At 45.7% G+C, this 15170-nt stretch overlaps 1 protein-coding gene across 1 annotated transcript in view; it reads left to right on the forward strand.

The window, feature by feature from the left end:
* The window catches only part of TMPRSS13 (transmembrane serine protease 13), a 62165-nt gene that overhangs the window by 46462 nt on the left and 533 nt on the right, over positions 1-15170 (forward strand). Inside the window, exons 7-13 of the mRNA XM_075327853.1 lie at positions 69-112; positions 2503-2677; positions 7409-7575; positions 7676-7774; positions 10593-10735; positions 12366-12518; positions 13529-15170. The exon at positions 13529-15170 is cut by the window's right edge and continues 533 nt beyond it. Of these exons, the coding sequence (XP_075183968.1) occupies positions 69-112; positions 2503-2677; positions 7409-7575; positions 7676-7774; positions 10593-10735; positions 12366-12518; positions 13529-13546 (799 nt within the window). The 3' untranslated portion in view covers positions 13547-15170. The remainder of the gene's footprint in view (positions 1-68; positions 113-2502; positions 2678-7408; positions 7576-7675; positions 7775-10592; positions 10736-12365; positions 12519-13528) is intronic.

Below are 15170 nucleotides of genomic sequence, written 5' to 3' on the forward strand. Positions count from 1 at the left end.
CACACATACATACACACATTCAGCTTTTTATATTAGATGTACTTATTTTGTCCTTTTTATTACCCCAGTCAAGTGTGTCCGAGTCGCCAGTACCTGTCTGTGAGATGCTCAGGTAAGCAGCACAGGAGGATGTTTTAGCTTTGTGAATTCGTCTCAAATGTGAGGAAGTACATTGAACCTGGCAATTCTATTCCAAAAAAAAATGTCCACCGCAATTTTACACAAAGCAGAAGATTGCATCAGCCACAGGAGGCCGGAGAGGCTGGCACTCCAGTACGGCCTCTTTCCTTGTTTTCCTCCTCGCCACTTGTCTCCCATTGGTGACTGACAGATCATTCTTGTCTTCAGGTCCAAAATCAAGTTGTCTGGGACAGCGCATGCGCAGAACAATAGTCCAGCTCTTGAAACCCATGCAAAGCCCCAGGGAATGATGGCGCTTGCACAAGATCTTGGGTAAAGAAGACAAGAGGGACCTGTCAATCACTGTCAGGAGGCAGGGAAAGCGGTAGTGTAGTGCCAGAGTCTCTGCAGAGACGCCCACTTTGGTTATGTGTGCACGTTGCGTATTTGCGTGCAGTTACGCTGCGTATTGCACTGCAGCGTAACTGCATGCGTCCTGCGTCCCCAGCATAATCTATGAAGATTGTGCAAAGTCCATCCGCACGCTGCGTTCTAAAAAGCAACATGTCACTTCTTTCGTGCGCTCTGCATGCTGTCTCCATTCTGTCTATGGGAGAGGCCACATCCAGAGCGCACAAATTCTGCAGGAATTCTGCAGTCACCAAAGTTTCAGAATGTTCTGAAACGCATATGCAGCGCCTTTACACATGCGCGCATACCCTTACTCACCGCCACAGCCGGGTCGCGTCCTTCCCCGGCCATCTACGTGTGCTGCTGCCTCCTTCCCCTCAAGGGCTCTTTACATGCACAGGGTTCCTGGGAGTGCACCTAAGATGCGCATGCACACACCAAACCTCCTCTTAAAGGGCCAGCCCGCTATTTCCAGGAAATGCGTCTCCACATTTTGGAAACACCTCAGCACCAAAGAAGACAAAAGTGGTAAATCTTGCTGTAAATATATATTTTATTTGAATCCAGTACAAAAGGAAAGACAGATAATCAACCAACGTTTCCACCAATAAAGGGTCTTTATGGCTAAGAGACACAATGTATTTAAGGCATCCTCCCATAAGGGAAGGTGCCTGCTCAACGCCTTTAGTTAGTTAGTCAGTCAGTTTCCAGTCTGCTACCTAGCTAGTTTTCAGGTCCTGAGCACCTGCCCTGTTATCCCTGTGTCCAATACCCTGTACCTGCCTTCCCAAATCTGTGTGCCCCTGCCATGCCCACCATTCCTGTCTGTACCCCCCTATCCATCCTGCCTCAGTCACCCTGCCTGTACCCGTCTACACCTGAGTCTCTCACCTGTCTTCGGGGTCAGCTGCCACAGTCCTGGTCACTGTCCTGGAAGTGGTACTTGGCGTCCGCCTCATGGTGGGCACTTAGCTGATGTTACATCACCGCCGGAGTCTGCTTCAGTGACTTCTGCTCTGATCACCCGGCGACGCCGTGTTCCTGCCGTGGATGGTGCTGGTGATGGGAGATGAGTCGATGCCAGCGGCATCGGTGGGTGCAGGCTCCGATCATCCACTGGGCTGGGTTATCTTGGGATCTGCAGTACCACTGGCTGACTATGGGTGGCGTGTGTCTTCCAGCTGAAGTTGCCAGCATTCAGCTACAGCCAATGGGAAGACACCACACCCTTCTTATTCCCCCTCCTGTCACATGACCACTGCTAGAGATAGTTCTGACTTCCTGGCTCCTGGTCTGCCCTATTCTGTTTTGTGATTCCTGTGTGCTGACTTCTGCTTGTTTCCTGACTAACCTCCTGCCTGCTGTTTTTGTACCTCGCTGCCCGATCCGGATTTGACCTCTGCTCCGTTTTCTGATTACGTCCTTGCCTGACGATTCTGTCCCTGTTCCGCAATTCCTGGTTTGACCCTGCCTGACTACTACTCTCATCGGACTGCAGCCTTCCACAGGTAGTGATCACCAGGGCCCTGTGTAATTCCAAATCCCTGTATAGGGGATAAAGGGTTTCAGGGTTCTGGGGGTCCTGCTTGGTGAGTGGCTTACATCCCCCCTGAGTCTGTTGATCCAGGCAGGCGTTACAGCTAAGCCCCTACCACAAAGTGGGTCCACTAATCCCACTCACTGCCTCTACACCAGCTGTGAGCATTACAGGTACAGAGGCTGGAGAGCTGTAAGTGCAGCGCTCACCACGATGCCCCTATGGCTCTTTTACACAAAAATTTGCCAATGAATTTCTCAAAAACAAACAAAAATCTGGCTTTCATTACCATTACGGCGACGTTACGTAGATGACATTAGTTGGGTGCATAAAAACTAAACGCAAAAGATTCTCAGGAGGACAAGTTATAGATTCATTAATCTTGGAAGGTTTATCTTGTTTCGTCATTTAACATTGAATTATCTCCTCTCCAGACTGCGGGCTGCAGCAGAGGAGCAGCAGGATCATCGGCGGCACAGTGGCCCAACTTGGTGACTGGCCTTGGCAAGTGAGCGTGCAGATTCACACGAACAATCAATTTGAGCACATATGTGGAGGGACAATCATCAACAACCGATACGTGCTGTCTGCGGCTCATTGCTTCACCGGGTAAATGGAAGATTTTGATCACGGGAAGTGTTTGTGGTGGACATACCAGAGGCGGACATATCATTGCTCAGGAGTCCAAGAGGAAGGGGGTCCACTGCAACCTCCAAAACTGGTGGAATTGTCCCTTATGATGAGCTACCGGTATGAGGGCCCATATATACTGTTCTAGTGTCTGTGTCCACCAATGGGTCCACCAAAACAACATTTTAGTACCTTTTATACCACAACACATATACCAATTTCTCAGTTGGGGGTCTACAACCTAATAATCTTTAGAGTATTGATATATTAGGCACAATAATTGGTAGTGATTGACTTTAGGTTTCTGAGGGTTTGAGTGGTGGAGAGCCTTTGTGATACCGGATGTTCTGGGAATATTGCCAAGTTGCCACATTATGGCTACAAGTCTCGGAGAGACTGTGGATCAAATGAGGCATACTAGTGGCCTCCATATGTAAAGAAGTTGTGATGCTCGTCACTACTTACGGGTAGTATAGACGGAAGAGTAGTAAGGAAATCCAGGGTCTGGTAACAGGAGGACACATATGAGCCCAAGGAGTAAACAGAGGTGTAGTCAGATCACAAACTGAGGGTGAGAAATCCAGGAGAGCACGTAATAAGTTCAGGCAGAAAACAGAGACGTGGTCAGGTAACGGTCTGAGGTCAAAAGCCAGGAGGTCATAATAGGAACAGGGAGCAGGCAGAGAGGAGTCAAATAACAGTCCAGGGTCAGAACACAAAGATCAGAACACTAGCAGACCCACAAGCCAACAGCACAACTACAGAACCAGAAAATACAACTGGCCAGAGAATAAATTCCAAATACTAAAGAGAATAAAAAAAAGTAAGAAATTATCGTGCGAATCCAGAGAAACAGCATTGATGAACCTGAGAAGTGAAAATTGAACCAATAAAAAAGAGTCTTGCAACATAACTTAGGATAAAAGCCAAACCAGATTTTTGTCCTAAAGGAAACGACCAACATGTGTAGACGGCTGTTTTGGGGTTCTCAACTCTCATCAGTGCAAAGTGGTATCTTGTTCTTTAAGTCAAAAGGTGAAAATTTACTTTCCAGGAGCTCCATGAAAAGCCTCTCACCCAGCCAACACATATTTTACTTTGTACTGATGAGGAGGAAAAATCCCCAAACAGTTGTCTGCAAATGAGATGTTTTCCTCCTGAAGAAAATGTTGGTTTTGCTTTCTATCCATATTTGTAGGGTCAATATTGACTTCTACGATTACTATCTCCATTAGGTGGCACTAGAGACCTTGTTCTCTTCTCTCATGTTTTTCATACATCCTAAGTCAATTGGAAAGAATCTCTAAAGGGACAATATTCTTTTTCTTCTCTGAAGAGGCTATGTGCATTTTTTTTGTCCCCAGGGAGCATTATTTACCCTATAGTTCGCCCTATGTCAGATTGGAGCCTCCTGCACAAAGAAACTTTACATACAGATCTAAAAGAAGATCTTCATCTATATGTATACAGTGTGTCCACCCATATCCTGTCCACCTATCCTGTTATAGGCATAGAAGTGGTGTCTAGGTATAGTAAAGTGTCAGCTATAGGCATAGAAGTGGTGTCTAGGTATAGTAAAGTAGCCATGCGCTACGCAATGAAACCACCTATAGCGCCACCTGGTGGAAAACAACGGAGTTAGCATTTTTATCTTAAAAATGGAACGAGATAGAGAAAAAAAGTAAATTACAAAGTTGTAGGGTATCATCAATTCAATACGAATCGACACCTTGCATACAGAAATGCTATGATATGAAACCCATGACCTCCCCAAAACATTGAATGCTGGTCACGCATATGGCGCTCATTTAACTTTGATGCTCAAAGTGGCCCCCGTCAGCTGCAATGCACATCTGGACTCTGCACAGCATACTGTATCTTGCTGCACGTTGTGCAATATGGTAGGTGACACGTTTGCACAAGCATCTGTGATATGCCGTCGTAGGTCCTGCAATGTTGGTGGAGGGGTCGCATACACCTGCTGTTTGATGTGACCTCACAGAAAGAAGTCCAATGGGGTCAGGTCAGGTGAGCGGAGGCCACTCCACACAGTCACCATACTCAATGACTTGTAGGAAGGTCTCCATGAGGTATCGCTTCACGTCCGCAGCCTTGTGAGTTTTACATGTTCTAATCATAGCATTCCTGTATGCAAGGTGTCGATTCGTATTGAATTGATGATGCCCTACAACTTTGTCATTCACTTTTCTTCTCTATCTCGTTCCGTTTTCGAGATAAAAATGCTAACTCCGTTGTTTTCCACCAGGTGGCGCTATAGGTGGTTTCATTGCATAGCGCATGGCTACTTTACTATACCTAGACACCACTTCTATGCCTATAGCTGCCGCCGTTCTCAAGTTAATGGCGGTGGACAGGATATGGGTGGGCACACTGTATACACTTAGAATAAATATAAATGCAATACTTATTTTTGCTCCCATTTTTCATGAGCTGAACTCTAATTTTCTATGTACAAAAGGCCTTTTTCCCCTCAAATATTGTTCACAAATTTGTGTAAATCTGTGTTAGTGATCACTTCTCCTTTGCGGAGATAATCCATGCACCTCAATGGTGCGGCATATCCAGATGTTGATTAGACAGCATGATTATTGTACAGGTGCACCTTAGGCTGGCCAGCATGATTATTGCACAGGTGTACCTTAGTCTGGCCAGCATGATTATTGCATAGGTGTGCGCTAGGCTGGCGAGCTTGATTATTGCACAGGTGTGCCTTAGGCTGGGCAGCATGATTATTGCACAGGTGTACCTTAGTCTGGCCAGCATGATTATTGCATAGGTGTGCCCTAGGCTGGCGAGCTTGATTATTGCACAGGTGTGCCTTAGGCTGGCCAGCATGATTATTGCACAGGTGTACCTTAGTCTGGCCAGCATGATTATTGCATAGGTGTGCCCTAGGCTGGCCAGCATGATTATCGCACAGGTGTGCCTTAGGCTGGCCAGCATGATTATTGCACAGGTGGCCCCTAGGTCGGCCAGCTTGATTATTGCACAGGTGCGCCTTAGGCTGGCCAGCATGATTATCGCACAGGTGTGCCTTAGGCTGGCCAGCATGATTATTGCATAGGTGTGCCCTAGGTCGGGCAGCTTGATTATTGCACAGGTGTGCCTTAGGTTGGCCAGCATGATTATTGCACAGGTGTGCCTTAGGCTGGCCACAATAAAAGGCCACTCTAAAATGTGCAGTTTTGTGGCACATTTTGAGGAAGTGTGTAATTGGCTGCTGACTGCAGGAATGTCACCAGAGCTGTTGAATTGAATGTTCATTTCTCAACCATAAGATGTCTGCAATGGCATTTCAGAGAATTTGGCAGAACAACCAACCGGTCTCACAACCACAAACCACGTGTAATTACATCAGCCCAGGACCTCCACATTCAGCATCTTCACCTCCAAGATCGTCTGAGACCGGCCACCGGGACACCGGCTGCAACAATCGGTGCAAAACTAAAGAATTTCTGCACAAACTGTCAGAAACCGTATCAGGGAAGCTCCTCTGCTGCTCGTCCTCATCGGGGGTCTCCACCTGACAGCAGCTTGGCATCGTAACCGACTTGAGTGGGCATATGCTCACATCCGATGACGTCTGGCACGTTGGAGAGGTGTTCTCTGAATCCCTGTTTTCACTGTACAAGACAGATCGCAGACTGGCAAATGGGGGGGCATATACTGAGTGGTTTTCTGACCCCCACCACCACCCCGAATACCTCCAATACTGTAAAAATGCACATTATAGAGTGGCCCTTTTTACGCCCAGCCTAAGGTGCACTTGTGCAATAATTATGCTGGCCAGCCTAAGGCACACCTGTGTAATAATCATGGTGTACAGCCTAAGATAGACCTGTGCAATAATCATGCTGGTCAGCCTAAGGTATATCTGTTCAATAATCATGCTAGCCAGCCTAAGGTGCACCTGTGCAATAATCATGCTGGCCAGCCTAAGGCACACCTGTGCAATAATCATGCTGGCCAGCCTAAGGTGCACCTGTGCAATAATCATGCTGGCCAGCCTAAGGCACACCTGAGCAATAATCATGGTGTACAGCCTAAGGCACACCTGTGCAATAATCATGCTGTGCAGCTTAAGGCACACCTGTGCAATAATTATGCTGTGCAGCCTAAGGTATATCTGTTCAATAATCATGCTAGCCAGCCTAAGGTGCACCTGTGCAATAATCATGGTGTACAGTCTAAGGCACACCTGTTCAATAATCATGCTAGCCAGCCTAAGGTGCACCTGTGCAATAATTATGCTGGCCAGCCTAAGGCGCACCTGTGCAATAATGGTGCTTTGTAACTCCACAAAGGAGAAATTATCACTTACACAGAATTAGACAAATTTGTGACAATATTTGAGAGAAAAAGGCATTTTGTGCACATAGAAAAAGTCTTAGATCTTTTATTTGCAACAAAAGGCCTTTTTCTGTTCACACCCTACTGCTCTTAGTTCAGAGAGGACTTATCCTTTGTCTGTGACCCTATATAAACTGGTCACATGTACTAATAAAAGAGAATCCTTTGAGTACACCATACTAAGCAGTGTGCGCTGTATTGATTCCCCGAGCGCTCGCAAAACAAATCTTATTAATTTGGAGTTCAGAAGGCGTAGAAGAGTGTATTTCGCTCACAGTGAGTGAGCCCTAAGACTTGTACATAACGTCATTGAATGAACACGTCCTATCTCTCCTACAGTATTGTGGCCCTTCAGTACTGGAGGATCGTGACCGGCACAGTCAACCTGGCGGAGAGTCGCGTCGTGTCGTCTATCGAGGCTGTGATTAGGCACGAGAAATACAATGATGACACGGATGACTTTGATGCGGTCTTGGTGAAATTAACTAACCCGTTAACATTCTCAGGTAAAAGAAAAAATATATACATTTGTGTTCCAAGTTCTCCTTGTGTGAGTTTAAATTGTTTATTAGCCATACATTGATTTCCTCTTGCTCCATCTTGCAGCCACTGTCCAGCCCGCCTGCCTTCCAATGAGCTCGCAGACGTTTGACCCCGACTCCCAATGCTGGATTAGCGGCTTTGGAAAAACTGTAGCTGCTTCAAGTAAGTAAGATAAGATACTAGAAGTATAAGTGGTCAGATATTATTCACAACATGTATGGAGGGTGGAGTAGATAGACAACCAATCATACACTCATTTACACCACACATCTCCAATTGGATCGGGTACACAGTGCCTTACAAAAGTATTCACCCCCTTGGCATTGTTCATGTTTTGCTTAACATTATGCCTGTACTTCACACACCATCCATCTTCCCCTTGACTCAAACCATTTCCCCTGGTCCTGATGTCAAAAAAACCTCCCTGCTGCTACCATCATGTTTCACTGTGGGAATGGTGTTCTTGGGGCGATGAGCTGTGTTGGTTTTTCAACAGGCATAATGTTTACTTTGGTGGCCAAAAAGTTCAATTTTGATGCCATCTGACCACAGCACCTTCCTCCATACATTTGGGGAGTCTCCCACATGTCTTTTAGCAAACTCAAAATGAGTGTCACGCTGTACTCTAAGATGTACAATAGCAGTCCAGCACAGTAATGTGGGACTGAGAAGATTCCTGAAACTACCTGAGAAGGTAGTTAGCTGGTAAACCACTAGGGGGCGTAAGAGTGGAGAAAATGTATAAGCAGAGAATTCCCTAACAGAGGTAATACTAGTCAAGCCCACCAGAGGGCAGTAGAATCGTCAGAAAGCCGTGTCACAACATGAGGTCTTGTAAATACACAGGGGCAAAGTCTAAATGTAGTCACAGGGAAGCAAACAGTCAGTAGCCGGGAAATCAGAACTCAGAAGCGAGGGAGAATGGGAAGACAAGACAGAATCAAGGTAAACAGATAAGGAACGAACAGGGAGACAGCGGGAGAGACACTGACAGGAAACAGAGAACAGAGGACGTTAACAACAGGTCAGGTGAACACGGAGGTCAGGCAGGGGGGGGGGCAGGGCAGACAACAGGTCACTCACGAGCAGAACATAGCAGAGCCAGAAGTATGACTAGCGTAGTCCCAGAGAAACAGTGCCCTAATAAAGCAGCCTGACCTCCAGAACGAGGCAGGAAGGATTGACCCCTAACGTGACCTGTGTCAGAAGTGAAACTAAAAGAATAGGCTCAGCTGCAGCTGAGCCAGGAGTGAATCATGACAATGAGCATTCCAATTTTTGGCTGTAAGTAAAGATTTTTTTCTGGCCACTCTTCCATAAAGGCCAGCTCTATAGAGTGTATGGCTTATTGTGGTCGTATGTACAGATTTTCCAGTCTCTGCTTGGAAACTCTGCAGCTCCTTCAGGGTTACCGTCTCTGTGCTGCCTCTCTGCTTAATGTCCTCCTTGCCCGGGCTAAGAGTTTTGGTGGACGGCCCTGTCTTGGCAGGTTTGTTGTGATACCATGTTCTTTCCATTTTATGATAATCAATTTCATGATGCTCCAGGAATCATCAGAGATCGGGATATTTCTTTAGAACCCAACCCTGACCAGTACTTCTCACCACTTTGTCTCTGACTTGTTTGGAGATCTCCTTGCTTTTCATGGTGTTGTTTGGAGATCTCCTTGGTCTTTATATTTATAGTGTTATTTAGAGACCTCCTTGGTCTTCATGATGTTATTTGGAGATCTTCTTAGTTTTCATGGTGTTGTTTGGATATCTCCTTGGTCTTCATGATGTAATTTGGAGATCTCCTTGGTCTTCATGGTATTGTTTGGAGATCTCCTTGGTCTTCATGGTGTTGTTTGGAGAGCTCCTTGGTCTTCATGATGTTATTTGGAGATCTTCTTGGTCTTCATCATGTTATTTGGAGATCTCCTTGGTCTTCATGATGTTATTTGGAGATCTCCTTGGTCTTCATGGTATTGTTTGGAGATCTCCTTGGTCTTCATGGTGTTGTTTGGAGAGCTCCTTGGTCTTCATGGTGTTGTTTGGAGAGCTCCTTGGTCTTCATGATGTTATTTGGAGATCTTCTTGGTCTTCATCATGTTATTTGGAGATCTCCTTGGTCTTCATGATGTTATTTGGAGATCTTCTTGGTCTTCATCATTTTATTTGGAGATCTCCTTGGTCTTCATGATGTTATTTGGAGATCTCCTTGGTCTTCATGGTGTTGTTTGGATATCTTTTTGGTCTTCATGATGTTATTTGGACAGCTCCTTGGTCTTAATGGTGTTGTTTGGATATCTTTTTGGTCTTCATGATGTTATTTGGACAGCTCCTTGGTCTTAATGGTGTTGTTGGGAGATCTCCTTGGTCTTTATGATGTTATTTGGAGATCTGTTTGGTCTTCATGGTGTTGTCTGGAGATCTCCTTGGTCTTTATAGTGTTGTTTGAAGACCTCCTTGGTCTTCGCAATGTTATTTGGAGACCTCATGGTGTTTTTTGGAGATCTCTTTGGTCTCCATGATGTTATTTGGAGACCTTCTTGGTCTTCATGGTGTTGTTTGGAGATCTCCTTCCTCTTCATGGTGTTGTTTGGAGATCTCCTTGGTCTTTATAGTGTTGTTTAGAGATTTCCTTGATCTTCATGTTGTTTGGTTGGTGGTGTCTCATGCATAATGATGTTGCACCCTCTTTGGCCTTTCAGAAAATGTGTGTATATATTGACAGACTGTGGGACACTTAAATTGCATACAGGGGACTTCCTTTCACTAAGCATCTGACTTATGAAGGTAATTGCCTGCACCAGAAATTTCATATCAAAAGGGGTGAATACATATGCACATGTCAAATTTTACTTACTTTATCCCATAAATTGAATTTTTGCCTAAATTTTTTTTTCATTCCTTCCTAAGAACATGGCATTTATTAAATGCGATTAATCAGTCCTGTATGATGATGATATTACGCTATGTTTCATTTTTGTGTGTTGCAGAGGATACGTCGCCGATACTGATGAACGCAGAGGTGTCCATTATCAGCACGTCTGTGTGTAACCGTCCTAATATTTATGCTTCTGCCATTACTGACAGAATGATGTGTGCCGGAGACCTCCGGGGGGGCAGAGATTCCTGCCAGGTAGGTACCCTAATCCGGTGATCTCGGATGTGTCCACGGGTAACTAAAAATGAGCAAACAGAGTTTTTGCAAGTAAATCCTCCTCTACCGTCCCCTCTAAGGCCTCCTCTACCGTCCCCTCTAACATTCCCCTGCCTTTTGACATAAAGGAAGGAACAGGGAGTCATCACCAAAAGTCTCCCTCCATATTGCACTCGTGGTTCCCCACTATCTACAGAACATAACTCCTTCTCCCATCATGTAATGTCACATTTCCAATTCCTTTAAGGCCTCCAAGGATTATTTGATGGGCCTTTAAGGCCTCCAAGGATTATTTTATATATCTTTAAGGCCCTCAAGGATTATTTTATATACCTTTAATGTCTCCAAGGATTCTTTTCTGGGCTTTTAAGGCCCCCAAAGATTATTTTCTATACCTTTAAGGCCCCCAAGGATTATGTTCTATACATTTAAGGCCTCCAAGGATTATTTTCTATACCTTTTAAGGCCGTCAAGAATTATTTTCTTCGCATTTAAGGCTCCCAAGGATTATTTTCTATACCTTTAAGACCCCCAGGGATTATTTTCTATACCTTTAAGGCCCCCAAGGATTATTTTCTATACCTTTAAGGCCCCCAAATATTATTTTCTATACCTTTAAGGCCCCCAAATATTATTTTCTATACCTTTAAGGCCCCCAAATATTATTTTCTATATCTTTTAAGGCCCCCAAGGATGATTTTCTACACCTTTTAAGGCCTCCAAGAATTATTTTCTTTGCCTTTAAGGCCCCCAAGGATTATTTTCTATAGCATTAATGTCTTCAAGGATTATTTTCTGGGCCTTTAAGGCCCCCAAAGATTATTTTCTATACCTTTATGGCCCCCAAGGATTATTTTCTATACCTTTAAGGCCTCCAAGGATTATTTTCTATACCTTAAAGGCGTTCAAGGATTATTTTCTTCGCCTTTAAGGCCCCCAAGGATTATTTATATACCTTTAAGGCCTCCGAGGATTATTTTCTACATCTTTAAGGCCTCCAAGAATTATTTTCTTCTCTTTTAAGGCCCCCAAGGATTATTTTCTATACCTTTAATGCCCTCAATGATTATTTTCTTGGACCTTTAAGGCCTCCAAGGATAATTTTCTATACCTTTATGGCCTCCAATGATTATTTTATGAGCCTGTAAGGCCCCCAAGGATTATTTTATGGACGCCCATTCATGAAAATGAGTAATGTTAAATGTGTGTTAGGATGTCGTAGGCTGAAATAATGGCCGGATAATAAGTAAAGTAGATTCCCCCCATTCTTGATGGCCCATATGCCCACTGATCAGAAGGCACTGAACACTACGGGAGACCGACATGTTAACGTGTTTTCTTCATCTTCATTAAAGGGTAAAATTGCAAAATTCTTGCAAAAACTCTACTCATGGAAGAGCAGGATAGGATTTTTTTTTTATTACCCCAATCTCGGCCCATTCAGAATAACCCCTTTAAGCAGCGACCCCTCTCCTTCACTTTCTCCCCATCGGACATTTAATTTCCTCTCGGTTGACTCAACCAAAAGAAATGCCATATATTCCATAAATACGCAATCCTGTTTTTTGTAGTGAATGTGATTTTTTTACGCTCTCTATGTTGTTTTCAGGGGGACAGTGGAGGACCCCTGGTTTGTATGCAGGAGGGTCGCTATTACCTGGCAGGGGTGACGAGTTGGGGTTCCGGATGTGGACAAGCTTATAAACCAGGAGTATATACTCGTGTTACTGAGATGGTGCCATGGATATACACCAAAATGGAGGTAAGAAACAACAATTTAAATAAAAAAAAAATTACAATATTTTTATAGGCAAATATCTAGAAATATCGACCCTACAATTTATGCAGCCAGAAGCTTCTGGACGCCGCTCATTTCTATCTGGAACAAAGGATCGGGCATGTTGAAATTCAGCATGTCTGACCTATTTTTCACCTCCAACATGATCTGAATTATCCAGATCGAAAGCTATAGGTTTGGTTGACCCTAATGACTTTTCATGTAGTGATCCATCCAGTAATATTGTCAGTACTAACAACACTAAATATAACATCAATTGAAATCTACATCTTGCTCAAAATGCGTTAGCAGCAGAGGTGAAACGATCGTGGTCGCTGGGGTCGTGACCGTGACCAGGCCCAGGGGTTCAGAGCTGCCATCAGATCATGACAACTATGACTGCTGTATGGGGCCCAGTGAAGAACAGGGCCCAGCCAGGCCTGGAGTAATTACTTAGCTGCCCGAATCTCCCTCTTCACCGGGCCTCAGTCACAATTGTAGCAGAGGGGACCGGCTGTGTTGCTTCCGCTACATGGCTAATTTGTTTCCATGTGGCGGAAGCAAAGTGAGTGAAACAGAGCGCCGGTACGTCATCCCAGCGTGCAGCAGCATGATGAGGTCATTACTCTGCGACCTCATCACACTGCTGCAGGCAACACAGGGCCGCCGAGGTGGCAACGACTCAGCATCCGGCGGGGAAAGTTAGGTGCTCTGTGAGCTGAAGACGATCAAGGGGGGGTTGGTGGTGGGGGGCCCCACCCCCAGTGCATGGAACGGTGCACTTCCAGCTGAAACGCATCGCAGCTCAGAGAGGAGGACCGAAAAACGCATGCAGTTTTAGGAGTTAGTTCTGTTTGGTCTGCGCAGACACGGGGCAGCGATTCAGTCATTTTCTTTAATTACTATTTATTGATTGTGTTTTAGCATTTCCGCTTGCATCGATTACTATTAAGAACGATTAAGATTTGTGCTCATCAATAACTTTCTTTTTACAGATGGCGAGGAATCGGTGACCTTAGGAGTGGAGCGGAGGAAGAGGACGGACTTGCACCGGGGCACAGAAAAAGTCTATATACTAAAGGGATATACTGTGAGGAAGGGGAATTTATAAAACGTGGACACATTGTGGCATTCAATAGAAACTGAATGGAAGTGCCATAAGGAGAAATAACCCACAGAAGTGTGCAAGATTATTTATTGTAGGCAGAATGGAGATGCCAAAAGATTTGTAATGGTGCCATCATCTATTTCCGTTTTCCTCGAAGATGTAAAAACCGGGTTTAGATCCCAAGTTACCACATGTCGCGCCCTGGAGGACCCAACAAATTCGAGCTCGTTGATTTCAATGGGGACTGTGCAATATTTCATTTCTCCATTTCTTGCGGATCGTTGAGGTTCTCCGCTGCAATCAGGAGAACGAAACAAAGGGACTGCGAAAAGTGGAAAATGTAAAGATGATCAGACATGGAAACAATGACAGAACATGACATTAATGCCATCCAAGGAAGGAGTAAGGAAACATGGCAGCGTGCAGGGGCAAGGAGTGATCTGGAACCATGAGGACCAGGGTTGGCCATGGCCTGGCACAAATTGGGAAGGAACGGTCCAGAATCTCCACCGGGGTGGACACTATATCACCGGTCCTGGAGGAAAGCAATCGCCATGGTCATAATGAGACAATATCTCCATCTGCTGCTAAACAGAAGGCACAGTCTGCAACGTCTCGCCATATCATGTGCGGCGTCTCACCACACCATGTGCAGCGTCTCGCCATATCATGTGCAGCGTCTCACCATACCATGGGCAGCGTCTCACCACACTATGTGCAGCGTCTCACCATACCATGTGCAGCGTCTCACCATACCATGTGCAGCGTCTCGCCATACCATGTGCAGCGTCTCGCCATACCATGTGCAGCGTCTCACCACACCATGTGCAGCGTCTCGCCATAACATGTGCAGAGTCTCACCACACTATGTGCAGCGTCTCACCATACCATGTGCAGCGTCTCACCATACCATGTGCAGCGTCTCACCATACCATGTGCAGCGTCTCGCCATACCATGTGCAGCGTCTCGCCATACCATGTGCAGCGTCTCACCACACTATGTGCAGCGTCTCACCATACCATGTGCAGCGTCTCGCCATACCATGTGCAGCGTCTCACCACACCATGTGCAGCGTCTCGCCATAACATGTGCGGCGTCTCACCATACCATGTGCAGCGTCTCACCACACCATGTGCAGCGTCTCGCCATAACATGTGCGGCGTCTCACCATACCATGTGCAGCGTCTCACCACACCATGTGCAGCGTCTCACCATACCATGTGCAGCGTCTCGCCATACCATGTGCAGCGTCTCGCCATACCATGTGCAGCGTCTCACCACACTATGTGCAGCGTCTCACCATACCATGTGCAGCGTCTCGCCATACCATGTGCAGCGTCTCAAAACACCATGTGCAGCGTCTCGCCATAACATGTGCGGCGTCTCACCATACCATGTGCAGCGTCTCACCATACCATGTGCAGCGTCTCGCCATACCATGTGCAGCGTCTCACCACACCATGTGCAGCGTCTCGCCATAACATGTGCGGCGTCTCACCATACCATGTGCAGCGTCTCACCACACCAT

The sequence above is a fragment of the Anomaloglossus baeobatrachus genome, chromosome 11 (genome assembly GCF_048569485.1).
Source record: "Anomaloglossus baeobatrachus isolate aAnoBae1 chromosome 11, aAnoBae1.hap1, whole genome shotgun sequence".
Taxonomy (NCBI): domain Eukaryota; kingdom Metazoa; phylum Chordata; class Amphibia; order Anura; family Aromobatidae; genus Anomaloglossus; species Anomaloglossus baeobatrachus.